Source organism: Ranitomeya variabilis, chromosome 1, assembly GCF_051348905.1.
Source record: "Ranitomeya variabilis isolate aRanVar5 chromosome 1, aRanVar5.hap1, whole genome shotgun sequence".
Classification (NCBI taxonomy): Eukaryota; Metazoa; Chordata; class Amphibia; order Anura; family Dendrobatidae; genus Ranitomeya; species Ranitomeya variabilis.
Window position 1 is genome coordinate 657,167,040 of NC_135232.1, and position 19,599 is coordinate 657,186,638.

The window sequence follows — 19,599 nt, forward strand, 5'->3', positions numbered from 1 at the left end:
TTTAGATTGATATCCGACCATGCCCCACTTAGGTGGATGAGGGAAACGAAGGGTAGAAATGCTAGGGTCACCCGTTGGTTCTTAGCCCTGCAGGACTTCTGTTTCCATGTGGAACAAGGGCCGGAAAGCTGCACGGTAATGCTGATGCCCTGTCAAGAATCCCTTGTCTAGTGGGGGAAAGTGCCAAGCCCCACGGCTTTAGGCAGAGGGGGGAGGTATGTAGCGTGGCTAAAGGGTGTCTAATCGATGGGAGATATGTGTCGCATAGATGGCTTGCCGCTGTGATGTAGCCATAGCTACCTATATGTCTGTCAGGACCTGTGGTGATGTCACAACCACATGCCTGATCATGTGGTGGGTTCTGGGTGTGGTTAGACCTATAAAAGAAAGCCTAATACTTAACACAGTGGATATGTGTGGAGCTGCTAGGCTCCTGAGCGTGTTAAAATTCCAGGTCTGAGCCTGGTGGACTGGACACTTTGTTTTTCCTTTTCCTGAACTAAAGGCTATTTGTTTGCTGTTATTTTGCCACATGGTTTATGATGTAATAAACCTATGAACTTTTTAAAGGAACGTGCCTCCTGAAGTGTCAGCCATCGCATCTGAGTGAGTGAAATCCTTACAATTGGTGGAGAATGCGGGCAGCAATCCCAGCGGAGACGAAAAGTCTGTTATTGAATGTCCTGGGTCAAGTCTGTTGTAACCCAGCCGGGGAAAATGGAGGAACTGCTGAAACACTTGGTCCAGTTGCAGTCACAGCAGGAGCAACGGCAGCAGGAATAGCAAGAGACCAACAGGCTGTTGCAGTCACAGCAGCAGGAGACCAACAGGCTGTTGATGCAGCAGATACAACAGAGCCAGCAGGAGCAACGGCAGAGGCAGCAGGAGCAACGGCAGCAGATGCAGCTTCTGGCAACCGCCATCCAGGGCAAGACAAGCGCCCCAACCCCAGGTTTGGCTGATGACACCCACGTCCGGAAGACGGTAAGACGCGCATTACAGAAAATGACGCCCGGGGATGATGTTGAGGCCTTCCTGACGGTGTTTGAGAGGGTCGCTGAGAGGGAAAAACTTCCAAATCAGTAAAGTGGAGGCAATTCAAACATAGCCAAAACCAGTTTCCAAGAAGCAAGTTAAAGCCTTCCTGGGTATCGTGGGATATTACAGGAGGTTCATCCCAAACTTCGCCACGATGGCTGCGCCTCTGACTGACCTGCTAAAAGGGACAAAATCAGTAATGGTTAAGTGGTCCGAAGAAACAGAGTCAGCCTTCCAAGGAATGAAAGAGGCTTTGTGTAAGCAACCCGTTCTGATGGCCCCAAACTTCAAAAAAGAGTTTATTCTTCAGACAGATGCCTCAGATGTCAGGGTGGGAGCAGTCCTTTCCCAGGAGCTACATGGGGAGGAGCATCCTGTCCTCTATCTGAGTAGGAAGTTTTCCTCGTCTGAAAAGAACTACTCAGTCGTTGAGAAGGAGTGCTTGGCCATAAAATGGGCGGTGGACACATTACGGTACTATCTGCTGGGACGTAAATTTAGATTGATATCCGACCATGCCCCACTTAGGTGGATGAGGGAAACGAAGGGTAGAAATGCTAGGGTCACCCGTTGGTTCTTAGCCCTGCAGGACTTCTGTTTCCATGTGGAACATAGGGCCGGAAAGCTGCACGGTAATGCTGATGCCCTGTCAAGAATCCCTTGTCTAGTGGGGGAAAGTGCCAAGCCCCACGGCTTTAGGCAGAGGGGGGAGGTATGTAGCGTGGCTAAAGGGTGTCTAATCGATGGGAGATATGTGTCGCATAGATGGCTTGCCGCTGTGATGTAGCCATAGCTACCTATATGTCTGTCAGGACCTGTGGTGATGTCACAACCACATGCCTGATCATGTGGTGGGTTCTGGGTGTGGTTAGACCTATAAAAGAAAGCCTAATACTTAACACAGTGGATATGTGTGGAGCTGCTAGGCTCCTGAGTGTGTTAAAATTCCAGGTCTGAGCCTGGTGAACTGGACACTTTGTTTTTCCTTTTCCTGAACTAAAGGCTATTTGTTTGCTGTTATTTTGCCACATGGTTTATGATGTAATAAACCTATCAACTTTTTAAAGGAACGTGCCTCCTGAAGTGTCAGCCATCGCACCTGAGTGAGTGAAATCCTTACAATATATACATATGTCTCAATGACACAAATATATATATATATATATATATATATATATATATATATATATATATATATATATATATATAAATAAAAGAAGAAACCAGACTTTGTAGCGAAGATCGCCGTCGTCCGACCCGATCCCACAGTGAGATCGGGTGGGGTTTCACCAAACCCGACTTTGGCAAAAGTCGACGACTTGTGAAATTGGCAGATCTTTTTCGCTCAACCCTAGTGGTTATACAAGGCAGTTATCAACTCAACAGGTCAGGTGTCATAACTTTTGAGTTTATGGACACCTGGCCTGTTCAGTAGAGGACTGCACTGTATTTCCACCATTTTCTCTTAATACTGCCACACTAGGCATATACAAAAAGAGATTATGGCTATACATGTTATATTTTTGGGGCCACCACATATCTGTATACTAAAGACACACATATAGCTGCAGTCTTGTATGTTTAACTACTGGAGATACGTTGTGGCCCAAAAAATAAGTGTGTGGCGAAGTTTCTTGGCGCACGGTGTGTGTTGCCGGCGGCTATAGACACAATAAACCAAACAAGATTGTGGCAAAGCAAAATTTTTTTATTTAGTTAACAATGTATAAAAAAATTATTTTTTTGAACCACGCCGGCTTGGGGTTGAGTGATGTAAACGGGGGGTGTGAAGAACTGAGGCTTGGCTAACCATGGACGACGCAGAGGAGGCAGGAGAAGGGGCAATAAAACTAGAAGGGTCTGGAAGTTCGGGGATGGGGCTTGAAACATGAGAGGCTTGAGACACTCAGGAAGGGTGAGACAAAACTGACAATACAGACACATCGGTAGGTGAAGGGGGAGGAATACTAAGAGTTTTTTTTCTGATTTTTTTTTTGGCTTTGCCTGGTAGGGGGACGTCTTGGTGGGCTCATATGCTGTAGCGTGGTGGCGGGAGACCCGACAGGGTCCGGCTGCACTGTCTCACAGTCCATTGCGCTTGTCGAGCGCTCACCCATGCCAGAGTCCTGGTGCGTCGTGTTGGGGGGGAAACATAAAGCCACGCCAGGGTCCTGCTGCATCGTGGTGGGTCCGGTCATGAAAGACACGCCAGGGTCCTGCTGCATCGTGGTGGGTCCGGGCCGGAAAGTCACGCCAGGGTCCTGCTGCATCGTGGTGGGTCCGGGCCGGAAAGACACGCCAGGGTCCTTGTTATGACCCCAGTGGACAGGGTCTCAGAGGAACGTGTAAGTCTGCAAGATACAAAAATCCAGCTCATAGGGCTGTGGTAACTGGGTTGACCAAATAGCTACTCCTAACGCCAACACTAGAAGTAGCCGGGGATCATGCCTACGGTGATCGCTAGATGACTCGCGCCAGCCGGAGAATCTAACTACCCCTAGGAGAAGAAAACAAAGACCTCTCTTGCCTCCAGAGAAAGGGACCCCAAAGCAAGATACAAGCCCCCCACAAATAATAACGGTGAGGTAAGAGGAAATGACAAACACAGAAATGAACCAGGTTCAGCAAAGAGAGGCCAGCTTACTAATAGCAGAATATAGCAAGATAACTTATCTGGTCAACAAAAAATCCTATAAAAATCCACGCTGGAGATTCAAGAACCCCCGAACCGTCTAACGGTCCGGGGGGAGAACACCAGCCCCCTAGAGCTTTCAGCAAAGGTCAGGATACAGATAGGAACAAGCTGGACAAAAATACCAAACAAAACAAAAGCAAAAAGCAAAGAAGCAGACAGCTTGAAAAACAGGAACCAGGATCAGAGGACAAGAGCACAACAGATTAGCTCTGATTTCAACGATGCCAGGCATTGAACTGAAGGTCCAGGGAGCTTATATAGCAACGCCCCTGAACTAACGGCCCAGGTGAGGATATAGGAAAAGACAGACGCTCCAGAGTCAAATCACTAATGACCACTAGAGGGAGCAAAAAGCAAAATCACAACAGTACCCCCCCCTTAGTGAGGGGTCACCGAACCCTCACCACGACCACCAGGGCGATCAGGATGAGCGGCGTGAAAGGCACGAACTAAATCGGCCGCATGAACATCAGAGGCGACCACCCAGGAATTATCTTCCTGACCATAGCCCTTCCACTTGACCAGGTACTGAAGCCTCCGCCTGGAGAGACGAGAATCCAAGATCTTCTCCACCACGTACTCCAACTCGCCCTCAACCAACACCGGAGCAGGAGGCTCAGCAGAAGGAACCACAGGCACAACGTACCGCCGCAACAAGGACCTATGAAACACGTTGTGGATAGCAAACGACACAGGAAGATCCAGGCGAAAGGATACAGGATTAAGAATTTCCAATATCTTGTAAGGACCAATAAAACGAGGTTTAAATTTGGGAGAGGAAACCTTCATAGGAACAAAGCGGGAAGAAAGCCACACCAAATCCCCAACACGTAGTCGGGGACCCACACCGCGGCGGCGGTTGGCAAAGCGCTGAGCCCTCTCCTGTGACAACTTCAAGTTGTCCACCACAAGATTCCAGATCCGCTGCAACCTATCCACCACAGAATCCACCCCAGGGCAGTCAGAAGGTTCCACATGACCCGAAGAAAAACGAGGGTGGAAACCAGAGTTGCAGAAAAACGGCGAAACCAAGGTGGCGGAACTAGCCCGATTATTAAGGGCAAACTCAGCTAACGGCAAGAAGGTCACCCAATCGTCCTGATCAGCAGAGACAAAACACCTCAAATAAGCCTCCAAAGTCTGATTAGTTCGCTCCGTCTGTCCATTAGTCTGAGGATGGAAAGCAGACGAAAACGACAAGTCAATGCCCATCCTACTACAAAAGGATCGCCAGAATCTGGAAACGAACTGGGATCCTCTGTCTGACACAATATTCTCAGGGATGCCGTGCAAACGAACCACGTTCTGGAAAAACACAGGAACCAGATCGGAAGAGGAAGGCAGTTTAGGCAAAGGAACCAAATGGACCATCTTGGAGAAGCGATCACATATCACCCAGATAACAGACATGCCCTGAGACACCGGAAGATCAGAAATGAAATCCATGGAGATATGTGTCCAAGGTCTCTTAGGGACAGGCAAGGGCAAGAGCAACCCGCTGGCACGAGAACAGCAAGGCTTAGCTCGAGCACAAGTCCCACAGGACTGTACAAATGACCGCACATCCCTAGACAAGGAAGGCCACCAAAAGGATCTGGCCACCAGATCTCTGGTGCCAAAAATTCCTGGGTGACCTGCCAACACCGAGGAATGAACCTCGGAAATGACTCTGCTGGTCCACTTATCAGGCACAAACAGTCTGTCAGGTGGACAAGAATCAGGCCTATCAGCCTGAAATCTCTGCAACACACGTCGCAGATCAGGAGAAATAGCTGACAAGATAATACCATCCTTAAGAATACCAACAGGTTCAGCGACTCCAGGAGCATCAGGCACAAAGCTCCTGGAAAGAGCATCGGCCTTCACATTCTTTGAACCTGGTAAATACGAGACAACAAAGTCAAAACGGGAGAAAAACAATGACCAGCGGGCCTGTCTAGGATTCAGGCGTTTAGCAGACTCGAGATACATCAGATTTTTGTGATCAGTCAAGACCACCACACGATGCTTAGCACCCTCGAGCCAATGACGCCACTCCTCAAATGCCCATTTCATGGCCAACAACTCCCGATTGCCCACATCATAATTTCGCTCCGCAGGCGAAAACTTCCTAGAGAAAAAGGCGCAAGGTCTCATAACAGAGCAACCAGGGCCTCTCTGCGACAAAACGGCCCCTGCTCCAATCTCTGAAGCATCCACCTCAACTTGAAAGGGAAGCGAGACATCAGGCTGGCACAAAACAGGCGCCGAAGTAAACCGACGTTTCAACTCCTGGAAAGCCTCCACGGCAGCAGGAGCCCAATTAACCACATCGGAGCCCTTCTTGGTCATATCCGTCAAAGGTTTCACAATGCTAGAAAAGTTAGCGATAAAACGACGGTAGAAGTTAGCGAAACCCAAGAACTTCTGAAGACTCTTAACTGACGAGGGCTGAGTCCAATCAAGAATAGCTCGGACCTTGACTGGGTCCATCTCCACAGCAGAAGGGGAAAAAATGAACCCCAAAAAGGGAACCTTCTGTACACCAAAAAGACACTTTGAGCCCTTGACAAACAAAGAATTTTCACGCAAAATTTTAAAGACCATCCTGACCTGCTCCACATGCGAGTCCCAATTATCAGAAAAAAACAGAATATCATCCAGATAAACGATCAGAAATTTATCCAGATAGTTCCGGAAAATGTCATGCATAAAGGACTGAAAAACTGAAGGGGCATTAGAGAGCCCAAAAGGCATCACCAAGTACTCAAAATGACCTTCGGGCGTATTGAATGCGGTTTTCCATTCATCCCCTTGCTTAATGCGCACAAGGTTGTACGCACCACGAAGGTCTATCTTGGTAAACCACTTGGCACCTTTAATCCGGGCAAACAAGTCAGACAACAGCGGCAAAGGATACTGAAATTTGACAGTGATCTTATTTAAAAGCCGATAATCAATACAAGGTCTCAAAGATCCGTCCTTTTTAGCCACAAAAAAGAATCCCGCACCAAGAGGGGAAGAAGACGGACGGATGTGTCCTTTCTCCAGAGACTCCTTGATATATGAACGCATAGCGGTATGTTCAGGTATCGACAGATTAAACAGTCTTCCCTTAGGAAATTTACTGCCTGGAATCAAATCTATTGCACAGTCACATTCCCTATGAGGAGGCAATGCACTGGACCTGGACTCGCTAAAGACATCCTGATAATCAGACAAGTACTCCGGAACTTCCGAAGGCGTAGAAGAAGCAATAGACACAGGCAGGGAATCCTCATGAATACCACGACAGCCCCAACTAGACACTGACATAGCCTTCCAGTCAAGGACTGGATTATGGGTCTGTAACCATGGCAGCCCCAAAACAACCAAATCATGCATTTTATGTAGAACGAGAAAACGTATCACCTCGCGGTGTTCAGGAGTCATGCACATGGTAACCTGTGTCCAATACTGCGGCTTATTTTCTGCCAATGGCGTAGCATCAATACCCCTAAGAGGGATAGGATTTTCTAATGGTTCAAGAATAAAACCACAGCGCTTAGCAAATGAGAGATCCATAAGATTCAGGGCAGCACCTGAATCTACAAAGGCCATGACAGGATAAGATGACAGTGAGCAAATCAAAGTTACAGACAGAATAAACTTAGGATGCAAATTACCAACGGTGACAGGACTAACAACCTTAGATATACGTTTAGAGCATGCTGAGATAACATGTGTAGAATCACCACAGTAGTAGCACAAGCCATTCCGGCGTCTATGAATTTTCCTCTCATTTCTAGTCAGGATTCTATCACATTGCATCAAATCAGGTGTCCGTTCAGACAACACCATGAGGGAATTTGCGGTTTTTCTATCACATTGCATCACATCAGGTGTCTGTTCAGACAACAACATGAGGGAATTTGCGGTTTTGCGCTCCCGCAACCGCCGGTCAATTTGAATAGCCAGGGACATGGTATCATTCAGACCTGTGGGAATGGGAAAACCCACCATAACATTCTTAATGGCCTCAGAAAGGCCATTTCTAAAATTAGCGGCCAGTGCACACTCGTTCCAATGTGTCAGCACGGACCATTTCCGAAATTTTTGGCAATACACCTCAGCCTCGTCCTGGCCCTGAGACATAGCCAGCAAGGCTTTCTCTGCCTGAATCTCAAGATTGGGTTCCTCATAAAGTAAACCGAGCGCCAGAAAAAACGCATCAATATCAGCCAATGCCGGATCTCCTGGCGCCAACGAAAAAGCCCAATCCTGAGGGTCACCCCGTAAGAATGAAATAACAATTTTTACTTGTTGAGCAGAGTCTCCAGACGAACAAGGTTTCAGGGACAAAAATAATTTACAATTATTCCTGAAATTCCTAAACTTAAATCGGTCTCCTGAAAACAGTTCAGGAATCGGAATCTTGGGTTCAGACCTAGGATTTCTGGTAACATAATCTTGTATACCCTGCACACGAGCGGCAAGCTGGTCCACACTTGTAATCAAGGTCTGGACATTCATGTCTGCAGCAAGCTTAAGCCACTCTGAGGTAAAGGGGAAAAGAAAAAAAAAAAAATGAGAGAGGGAAAAAAAAAACCTCAAAATTTTCTTTCTTATAATCCCACTTCTGCAATGCATTAAACATTTAATACTGGCCTGGCATACTGTTATGACCCCAGTGGACAGGGTCTCAGAGGAACGTGTAAGTCTGCAAGATACAAAAATCCAGCTCATAGGGCTGTGGTAACTGGGTTGACCAAATAGCTACTCCTAACGCCAACACTAGAAGTAGCCGGGGATCATGCCTACGGTGATCGCTAGATGACTCGCGCCAGCCGGAGAATCTAACTACCCCTAGGAGAAGAAAACAAAGACCTCTCTTGCCTCCAGAGAAAGGGACCCCAAAGCAAGATACAAGCCCCCCACAAATAATAACGGTGAGGTAAGAGGAAATGACAAACACAGAAATGAACCAGGTTCAGCAAAGAGAGGCCAGCTTACTAATAGCAGAATATAGCAAGATAACTTATCTGGTCAACAAAAAACCCTATAAAAATCCACGCTGGAGATTCAAGAACCCCCGAACCGTCTAACGGTCCGGGGGGAGAACACCAGCCCCCTAGAGCTTTCAGCAAAGGTCAGGATACAGATAGGAACAAGCTGGACAAAAATACCAAACAAAACAAAAGCAAAAAGCAAAGAAGCAGACTTAGCTTGAAAAACAGGAACCAGGATCAGAGGACAAGAGCACAACAGATTAGCTCTGATTTCAACGATGCCAGGCATTGAACTGAAGGTCCAGGGAGCTTATATAGCAACGCCCCTGAACTAACGGCCCAGGTGAGGATATAGGAAAAGACAGACGCTCCAGAGTCAAATCACTAATGACCACTAGAGGGAGCAAAAAGCAAAATCACAACAGGTCCTGCTGCATCGTGGTGGGTCCGGGCCGGAAAGACACGCCAGGGTCCTGCTGCATCGTGGTGGGTCCGGGCCGGAAAGACACGCCAGGGTCCTGCTGCATCGTGGTGGGTCCGGGCCGGAAAGACACGCCAGGGTCCTGCTGCATCATAGTGGGTCCGGGCCGGAAAGACACGCCAGGGTCCTGCTGCATCGTAGTTGGTCCGGGCCTGAAAGCCACGCCAGGGTCCTGCTGCATCGTGGTGTCAGTGGAGGAGGTCCAAGCCGGAGCAGCGGTGGTCACGGTGGTGGCGGTGGGATGTCCAACTGCACTCGTCATGGTGTTGGCGCTGTAGTGGAGTCCGCCTGTGGAAGGAATTGAGATGGCCGTGCACTGGTATGCAGCAGAGGTCGGCAAGGAGGTTAATCGTGACAGTGATGGCACAGTTGGATATGCCGCTACTGTCTGCTGTGAATAATGACTCTGCTGCATAGCCTGCACAAAAGCAGCATTGCAGGCCTGCATGACACTGAGCTGGAGATCAGGGCTAAGGTGTTCCGACATGCCCTGCTGAATTTGGTTGAAAAAATGATGTGCTGGCCTCTGGAGATCGGCTTTAACTTGATCAAGGCTTTTGCTGACCTCCTGGATACGTGCATTTAAGAGGTTATGCGAAGCATCCATTCGGTCACCCAAAGCCTTGATCGCATCGTGTAAAACCGAGCTCAAGTGCAAAAACTCGGGCATGATTGACCTGTCCGAAGCTCTCTGTCGCTGCCGGGATGAGCCCCAAAAAAAGGGGGCAGTGGAAGAGGACTGGGAAAGGGGAATACCTGACGGGCCAGCTCCCTGGTCTCCAGTTAGTGTGGAAGGCCCACCTGCTGCTGCGCTGCTGGATGGCTGGGACGGGTCCGTGGCTGCCGGCTGAAGGACCGCTCCAGAACCTGGCTCGACAGTCGTGCTGTGTGTGCTGTGAAAAAAGGAAACATAAAATTAATAACAAAAAATAACCAGACGCTAAATCCTGTGGAATTTTAAAATACAGATTATGTCAATACAATACAACCAAAAGCATGTGAGAAAAACTTACGCTCTCTGGGCAAGGACCGGTCTTAAAAATGACAGCACGCGATGATACTTGTACGGTCTGATCCTTGCTCCTGAACCACTGGCAGCACGACTCTCTTGGCGCAGGTCCTTGTTGAAGCGGTCCTTCATGGAACGCCAACGTGTTCTGACTTTGTCCACTGTTAAAAAAAAAAAAAAAAATTATGGTCAGGACATTGAATTTTTGCCGTTCAAATAAAACTGTGTGTGATGAGAGAAACTCCGGAGTGTTTCTTTCATCACACACAGTCAAGAGAGCACGGCAAAGGTCTCTGCTGCTTCACACTGCAGTGCAACACTTACCAAATGCACTACGGACCCATGGCGGGGCATTGTCCCATCCATCCCACAACGCTTGGGCCACCTCATTCCACAGACGTCGGAGAGTGGTGTTGATCGAATGCAGTGGATCCCGGCTGTCCCACAACGGAACTCGCTCCTGGACCAGGCTTATTAGGAGGTCGTTGTCAATAAGGTCATCGTCCCGTCGTGAAACCTAAAAATTAAAGACAATCATTACAGTTTGCTCAATCACATTAGGAAAAGAAAGAGAACAGATGATGAGAAATGGCATGAATACGATAGTAAACATACAAAAGGATTCCCTAAGAAAAATTTAAAGATATGAGTGTAAAGAAAGGAAGATTCAAGAATTTTACAATGAGGACAGTCAGCCTTGCATACATACCCGCTGCCGTCTTCCAACCGGACCTTGACTCCGCTGCTCCTGCCCGGTCTGTGCTTCAGTAGAAGTGCTCTAAAAAAAAGGAAAAATCAAATTGTCACATGTGTCGATGTACAGTGAATACTTACCAATCTGACGAAGCAAACACTCACCTCACTGACATGCTCCACTTCTGACTGACGTGGCTCAAACTCCTCACCAGATGAAGACTCCGAAGAAGACATTCTGAAGCATGTAGAAAGAAAGAAATGGAAGAAATTAGGACATGTAGAGCCAAAAATTAGAAAATAAAGGCATTGGTAGGATATATTCACATTGAGCTGGGTCTTGTCCTCCAAAATGCGTCCTGCCAGTGTCCTGTCTTCTTCAGAGTCTGATGAGAAGTGTCCTGAAACTTCCCCCAACCTCCTTTTTATCACCTTGTTGGTAGGGGGTGTCTTATCAGTGTCTAGACATGGTTATCTTAATTGAAACGCATGCGTTCAAAAACGCATGCAAACGCATGTACAAAAAAACGCATGCATTTCCATAGACATCAATGTATTTTTTGACGCAAATCAAACGCAAATGAACGCATGCGTTTTTTTGCGGCAAATAAATGCCCCTGAAAATTACTACATGTTGCATTTCTGCAAAATGCCGCATGCAGCCAAAAAACGCATGCGTCGTTAAACGCGGACAAACGCTTAAAAAAAAAAACGCATGCGTTTTTAATGTTAAATATAGGGAAAAAAACGCATGCGTTTTTTTTTCCAAAAATGCTGCAAATCAAAACGCATGCGTTTTTTTTTCCAAAAATGCTGCAAATCAAAACGCAAGTGTGAAACCAGCCTAATACAGCGATCGCTGGTGACATTATACACAGGAGCTCTGTATATAGTGTATAGGTAATCCAGTGATCACTGGTGACATTATACACAGGACCTCTGTATATAGTATACAGTGTATAGTGTCAGTGTATAGGTAACACACTGACTCACCAGTGACGTCTCTAGGTGAAGTCCTTCATCTTTCATCCCGCATAGACCGCCATCACTTCATCCAGCCAGGACTCGTCTCTGCAGGAAATAACACAGTTATCTCGAGTTCCACTTGCAGAACACATTACTTAATTTTCCCAACTTCTACATTACACCACATGAAGAAGGTGACATAGTATCATTCTACACAGTAATAGGACCGCCCCTCCATTTAAAACAGTGTACTCAAAAAATAAAATAAATACATGACTGCAGTAATAATATCCCTTAATTAGCCCCTATGGTAATAATATTCACCATCCTAGCCCCCGTGTGTCTCATTCCTGGCGTCAGCCATATGTTCTCCCATCCTGCCCTAATGAGTATACATTCTGCCCCATATGATCTCCCCATCCTGCCCCATCTGTCTCCATCGTATCCATCCTGCCCCATGATCCTGCCCCATCTGTCTCCAATCCTGCCTCCAGTGTCTCCAATCATGCCCGTATCACCATTCTGCCAGTCTCCAATCATGCCCCCATTTCTGCAATCATGCCCCCTGTGTCTCAATTCTGCCCCATCTGTTTCCAATCCTGCCCCATCTGTCTCCAGTAATGCCCCAGTGTCTCAAGTCATGCCGCCATGTCTGTCATCCTGCCCCCTGTGTTTCCAATCATGCCCCGTTTCTCCATTCTGCCCCAGTGTCCAGCATTCTGCCCCAATGTTGAGCAATCTGCCCCAGTGTCCAGCAATCTGCCCAAGTCCAGCTTTCTGCCCCCGTGTCCAGCAATCTGCCCCCGTGTCCAGCATTCTGCCCCCGTGTCCAGCATTCTGCCCCCGTGTCCAGCTTTCTGCCCCCGTGTCCAGCTTTCTGCCCCAGTGTCCAGCTTTCTGCCCCAGTGTCCAGCTTTCTGTCCCAGTGTCCAGCATTCTTCCCCAGTGTCCAGCTTTCTGCACCCGTGTCCAGCATTCTGCCCCAGTGTCCAGCTTTCTGCCCCCGTGTCCAGCAATCTGCCCCCGTGTCCAGCATTCTGCCCCCGTGTCCAGCATTCTGCCCCCGTGTCCAGCTTCCTGCCCCCGTGTCCAGCTTCCTGCCCCCGTGTCCAGCTTTCTGCCCCCGTGTCCAGCTTTCTGCCCCAGTGCCCAGCTTTCTGCCCCAGTGTCCAGCTTTCTGCCCCAGTGTCCAGCTTTCTGCCCCAGTGTCCAGCATTCTTCCCCAGTGTCCAGCTTTCTGCACCCGTGTCCAGCTTTCTGCCCCGTGTCCAGCTTTCTGCCCCGTGTCCAGCTTTCTGCCCCCGTGTCCAGCATTCTGCCCCCGTGTCCAGCATTCTGCCCCTGTGTCCAGCATTCTGCCCCTGTGTCCAGCTTTCTGCCCCTGTGTCCAGCCTTCTGCCCCTGTGTCCAGCCTTCTGCCCCTGTGTCCAGCCTTCTGCCCCTGTGTCCAGCCTTCTGCCCCTGTGTCCAGCTTTCTGCCCCTGTGTCCAGCTTTCTGCCCTGGGCTGCCCGGATCGCTGCTCTCAATAAAAAAAAAAAAAAAAGTTCTGCTTACCTGCCGCGCTCCTGCTCTCTCCACGCAGCTGAAGCGTGCACTCGCCGGCGACTGACAATGACGTCAGATTGGCTGGCGGCTGTTAACTAGCTGTTAACTAGCGTTAAACAGCTGCAGCGCCGGCAGCCGCTAAGGGACCGTTTCAGCCTGCGGCTGCCGGTAGGGGCCCGGTGAGAAGATGAGATGGGGCCCGATACGGGCCCCCTCTGCTCACCGGGCCCCATACGACAGTCACGGCTGTAATGCCCTGATGGCGGCCCTGTGACTATCTGGATTAAGGGTATAATCACTCTGTTTATAAAAAAATAGCAATTTTCAAACTTTGTCAAAATTCTGATATTTTTAAAAATAAATGCAAAACATATAAACCTAAGTTTACCATTATCATAAAGTATAATGTGCCCCGAAAAAAATCTCAAAATCAATGGGATATGTTGAAGCGTTCCAGAGTTTTTACTACATAAAAGTGACACTGGTCAGATTTTTAAAAATTGGCCCGGTCACTAAGGGGTTAAGAATCAGAGTATCCATAATGAGTGCTAAAGTACAGACATCAATAAGGATAAATCATATCTAGTGATGGGCGAACCCCTGAATGTTCGGGTCTGGCCGAACACTAAAAAAAAAACCCGAACCCCATTCAGGTTTATTTTTAAATTTCACGGTGACCTCCTTGTGAAGTCACTATATTTCATTGTCTTAGCTCACAGTGAAGTGTGGGATCTCAGCCTCAGCCACCTGCGTTAACCTGTATGATGTCACCGCTAGTCACTGAGACTGCGCTAGCAGTAGCTCATTGTCTTGTGGGTTTTCAGCCTGGAAGGTCGCATCATGACACTGTCCAGGTTGTAAATCACATATCACAGACATGGATTACGGCGTGGGACATCTTCACTTCAAACAGGTGAGGGATAGGGTTATTTTTTATTTTTTTACAGGGGGACATGGACATCGGTGGATTAGGCATAGGGTCAGTATAAAGTTTATTTTTTTATTTATTTATTTATTTTACAGAGGACAAGGGCTTCAATAGAATGGGCGTAAAGTGAGTAACTTATTTTTAAATTTGTAAAAAAACAGAGTGTGGATTTTAATTTCAAATAAAGAACTTTATTCTGGGTGTTTTTTTTATTTACGATGACTATGGGGTTAGTATTGGAGAGGCGTCTTATAGACTGGATATCACTGGACAATACAAAGGTGACTCAACCACACAAATATTAACACCACATTCCATCAACACAGGGCAAGTGGGAAGAGCCGAGTAAAGCTCCACGTCATTATTTTGATATTATTTAAATTAAAAAATGGCGTGGAGACCCCTCTATTCATGATTACCAGCCATGACAAAGCTGACAGCTGAGGGTTGCAACCCGCAGCTGTCAGTTTTGCCATGCTGGTTATCAAAAATAGAATAGACCCCACTATTTTTTTAATTTATTTATAACGCAGGCGCCAGTGGATGAATACTCCCATCAGTGGCGCCGGCTCTTGCTGTGATCGATGTATTCTAGGGGAGCTTAAAGGACCTTCAGACAGAGCGGTGTGCCAATGCATCATCCCTTCAAGAGCAAAAAGTCTCCGTTTCCCAGCAGTTGAGGTCAGACACATAGACAAGCAGAAGGAGAGCTGCAGCGAAGAATGGTCTGTACCATAGCTAGCAGGTAGAGTGAGCAGCACTTCAGCCCAAGTAGAATTCAGAAAGTCCATGGAATATGGTCTGTGTACAAACTATGATGTTAGGACTAGCCGCAGATCTCCCGACCTGAACTCAACAGCCTCATAGGCATATAGGAGTATTAGGCTGTTGCATTCAGGATTAGAGACCTGTGATCAGTCTGTACATCAGGCAGAATAGTGTTTCACAGTTATCTAAATTCAGCAAACTAAATTGTCTTTGACAGTTTTTCTTGGGTAAAGTATCGCCATTATTGAGAGGATTGTCACCATAGAGAGGAGCAGAACGCTTATTTCTATGAGTGGAGGGTGTATCCATTGTGACAAAGTCACTGGTAAAGTGCTGGAGGGGAGATATGTTTCACTACAATTAATGGTGTCAGTGGTATAAAACCCAGAGTTTTTCCTCCAGTACACTAAGTGTGGTGAGAGGTTAAGCTAATTTGTGTAATGGGCTGGCTTTTATGTGGACATCCATAGAGCGGGTGAGAGGATGTCCTCATCTGCACCCCAGGGTGTGATCTGGGGCTTAAGTAGCTAGCTTCCAAAGGCAGCAGTGTTCAGTGTCTGGAGAGGAACACTCCAGAGAAGGGATTTGAGTTTTGCTTATGCCTTAACCGTGGGTCTTGCCAACGCTGAGCATGCTGATCCCTGCTAATAAGGACTGTGCCTAGTACTACCATTTTGTTTTGCCCAGAGGGCCGTGTTTACTTTTTGCTTCACCTTGGTTTATGCTTCATCTAAATAAAGTGCATTCCTACAGCCGCAGTGATCCCATGTCTACCTCTATGTACAGCCGAGTGAGCCGATCTACCACAGGTGGTGAAGAACTTGGGTAGGGTTCTCAGTGAACAAGTATGACGGCTACAAGAAGTACTGCATGTCCTGGATGAAGGCAGTCACAAGCCAGCATACAATGTCAGACAAAATTGAGGACCTGCTTAAGCATCTAGTACAAGCACAGCAACAGCAGTAACTACAGCAGCAACACATAACGCAACAGGAGACCAGTAAGCTGCTTATACAACAAATGCAACAGCAGCATGAGCAGCAGATTGACTTGCTCACAGAGGCGGTTCGTGGAACGCCATCAGTTCCTTCCCCAAGTCCAGGTGACGACACATACATCCGGAAGTTGGTAAGACAAGCCATGTAAAAATGACCCCGAGTGATGATGTGGAAGCATTTTTGACTGTGTTTAAGCGGGTAGCAGATTGTGAGAAGCTACCACCAGAGCAGTGGTATACCAACAGAACATCAGTATAAATCAGCAAAAACATCCAAATGGCGACTCAAATAATGATAATGTAGCTAAGGAGAACTGTGAGTCATAAATTACCAAAAAGTAATCTTAAATACATTTTATTGAAAAGTTTAAACATAGAACAATAAAAACATGTACCATAATAAGTGAAATTATGTGATAAATCCGTAAGTACATCCAAATGACCAAAGATCACGGAACAGGGCACTGCTGGGTATACAAAAATGTCTGCACAAAAGGTGTAACTGCAGTATCGCCATCAAGTCTGACCGTGTGTGAATAGGCTATGGTGCTTCAGCAAGATTAAAGCCAGTGCATTCCATGCCCGTAATATTACCACCTGCCTATCAACAGCCAGACTCCAGTGTATATAATAAATAAGTTAAATGAAGTTACCCATATCAATGCAGCAGGTCCCGTCCTGAGGAAGCGGGATTTACCAGACACGAAACGCGCGTTGGGGTTGATTACCGGGACCGGGACGGGACCTGCTGCATTGATATGGGTAACTTCATTTAACTTATTTATTATATACACTGGAGTCTGGCTGTTGATAGGCAGGTGGTAATATTACGGGCATGGAATGCACTGGCTTTAATCTTGCTGAAGCATCATAGCCTATTCACACACGGTCAGACTTGATGGCGATACTGTAGTTACACCTTTTGTGCAACATTTTTGTATACCCAGCAGTGCCCTGTTCCGTGATCTTTGGTCATTTGGATGTACTTACGGATTTATCACATAATTTCACTTATTATGGTACATGTTTTTATTGTTCTATGTTTAAACTTTTCAATAAAATGTATTTAAGATTACTTTTTGTTAATTTATGACTCACAGTTCTCCTTAGCTACATCACCAGAGCAGTGGGTGGAGGTGCTGGCCCCCTAACTGGTGAGCCCCCAAAGGTTTATTATGATTTTGCATTACAGGATGCACAAGAGTAAGCCAAAGTAAAAACCTGAAATTTTGGTATGCGCAGGAGTGCCCATGTCAGTCAAAGCACAAAATGGTTCACCACTGGTCGTATTATGGGCACAAACCGCCTCGATCCCAAATGTTTGACTTATTGCATCTTGTGCAAAAATGGTTGCAACCAGAATCCTCCACTCCAGCCCAGATGGTCGAGCGGGTTGTCATGGACAGATGCATTCACTCCCTTCCTAGGCCGCTGCAGACCTGGGTTTGCCCAGTGAGATCCCTAGAATGCGGACAAACTGGTGGGTACCAGGTGGACGAGAGGTCCCTAAGAAAGCCAGGGGAGAGGCATTCTTATACTAGGGTACCCAGCATGAGCCCGAGAAACAAAAGAAGGGTAGTAGGGCCACCACTGGGTGGAGTCCTAGATTCCAAGAGGTTGTCAAAGGCCATGGGTAAAGTTTTGCTCATGCACTAGATGTCACTGTCTGTGACATATAGCCGCCCGTTGTCCTTTGTCCCCTGAATAGGAGATGAACTGCAGCCTAGGAAGGCGCTTCTCTGTTAGTGGCCTCATTGCCACCAGACACCTATAGGCCAAGTAGCAACAAAAAAATGCCACTGGTATAGAAATTAATATATTGTCCCTGTAGAGGACAATAAATCAGGAATTACATGGGTCAATGTAATAATAAACATATAGCCATAATTCACATAATGATACCTGTATGGCACGTGATGCACAAGGTCTAATGTATCAAAATCAATATATCAATCGGTGTACCACAATATCTAATGCATCAAGCATGTAGTGACTATCATGTGAATTATGGCTATATATTTATTATTACATTGACTCCTGTAATTCCTGATTTATTGCCCTCTACAGGGACATTATATTAATTTCTATACTAGTGGCATTTTTTGTTGTTACTTGGCCTATAGGTTATATTGACTTTTCCAGGGATTTTATTGGTTTACATCATCTCCACTCTAGTACTCCAAAAAAGATTTCTGTGCTTTCCCCTCCATATTAGGTTTTTAGCCCTGTCTGTTTTAATCATCTATTTTTAATTATGCATTAGTAAAAAGGAGATTTTTGTGTACTCACCGTAAAATCTCTTTCTCTTAGCCTCTAATTGGGGGACTCAGGACCATGGGTGTTATGCTGCTGTCCACTAGGAGGCGACACTATGCATAATCTGAAAAAGATTAACTGTGGCTCCTCCTCTGCAGTATACACCCCTGGACGGCGTCAGCCTTCTCCAGTTTTGTTCAAAAGCATTTGGAGGAACGTAACATGAATAACATAATCATGCCTATAAGAAAACAACTATGTTCGAGCTCAAGAAAACAATTTGAGAACTCAACAGTAACAACGGCCCGTAAAGGGCAACAGGGTGGGAGCTGTGTCCCCCAATTAAAGGCTAAGAGAAAGAGATTATACGGTGAGTACACAAAAATCTCCTTTACTCTTGTCGTCTCATTGGGGGACACAGGACCATGGGACATCCCAAAGCAGTCCCTGGGTGGGAAGCAATGGACGAATATTGTACAGACAGGTCCCTACACTTGGAGCACCGCTGCCTGCAGAACACGTCTAACCCAGGCTCGCGTCCGCTGAGGACTGTGTATGAACCCTGTAGTGTTTACTAAACATGTGTAGGCTAGTCCAAGTGGCTGCCTTACACACTTCTTGTGCCGAATGGCCCAGGAGGCCCCTACCGCCCGTGTAGAGTGTGCCGTAATACCGGCTGGAAGAGAAGAATTCTTAAGGCGGTAGGCCTCTTGTATGGTGGATTTGATCCATCTGGCAAGGATAGCTTTGGAAGCTGGCAGACCCCTGCGGTTGCCTTCTGGAAGAAGGAAAAGGGAATCAGACCTCCGGAAGGGCGCAGTCCTAGAGACATATATACACAAAGCCCTGACAAGGTCAAGCGTATGCAGAGCCTTCTCCACTCTATGAACCGGGACCGGACAAAGGGATGGCAGAGAAATTTCCTCATTGAGGTGGAAGTGGGACACAACCTTTGGAAGGAAGGATGGGACCATACGGAGAACTATCATGTCCTGGTGAAAGGCCAGGAAGGGCTGTCTGCAGGAGAGTGCTGTCAGTTCAGACACCCTGCGTAGCGAGGTGATTGCCACCAGGAAAACCACCTTCTGGGAGAGAATGCGGAGCGGGACCTCCTTAAGGGGTTCGAAGGGTGGTTCCTGCAATGCTGTCAGGACCAGGTTGAGGTCCCACATTTCTAGTGGTCATCTGTAGGGGGGAACCAATCGGGAAACCTCCTGAAGAAAAGTCCTTACTTGCGGCTTGGTAGCAATGCGCC

The 19,599-nt window shown here is 47.1% G+C and overlaps 1 protein-coding gene across 1 annotated transcript in view; it reads right to left on the bottom strand.

The window, feature by feature from the left end:
- Window positions 1-10,841, bottom strand: part of LOC143798277 (uncharacterized) — a 77,572-nt gene extending 66,731 nt beyond the window's left edge. Inside the window, exons 1-3 of the mRNA XM_077281107.1 lie at window positions 10,195-10,841; window positions 9,983-10,074; window positions 9,212-9,469 (exon numbers count right to left, since the gene is read on the bottom strand). Coding sequence (XP_077137222.1) covers window positions 9,212-9,469; window positions 9,983-10,074; window positions 10,195-10,322 — 478 coding nt within the window. The 5' untranslated portion in view covers window positions 10,323-10,841. The remainder of the gene's footprint in view (window positions 1-9,211; window positions 9,470-9,982; window positions 10,075-10,194) is intronic.
- Window positions 10,842-19,599: the final 8,758 nt, after the last annotated feature.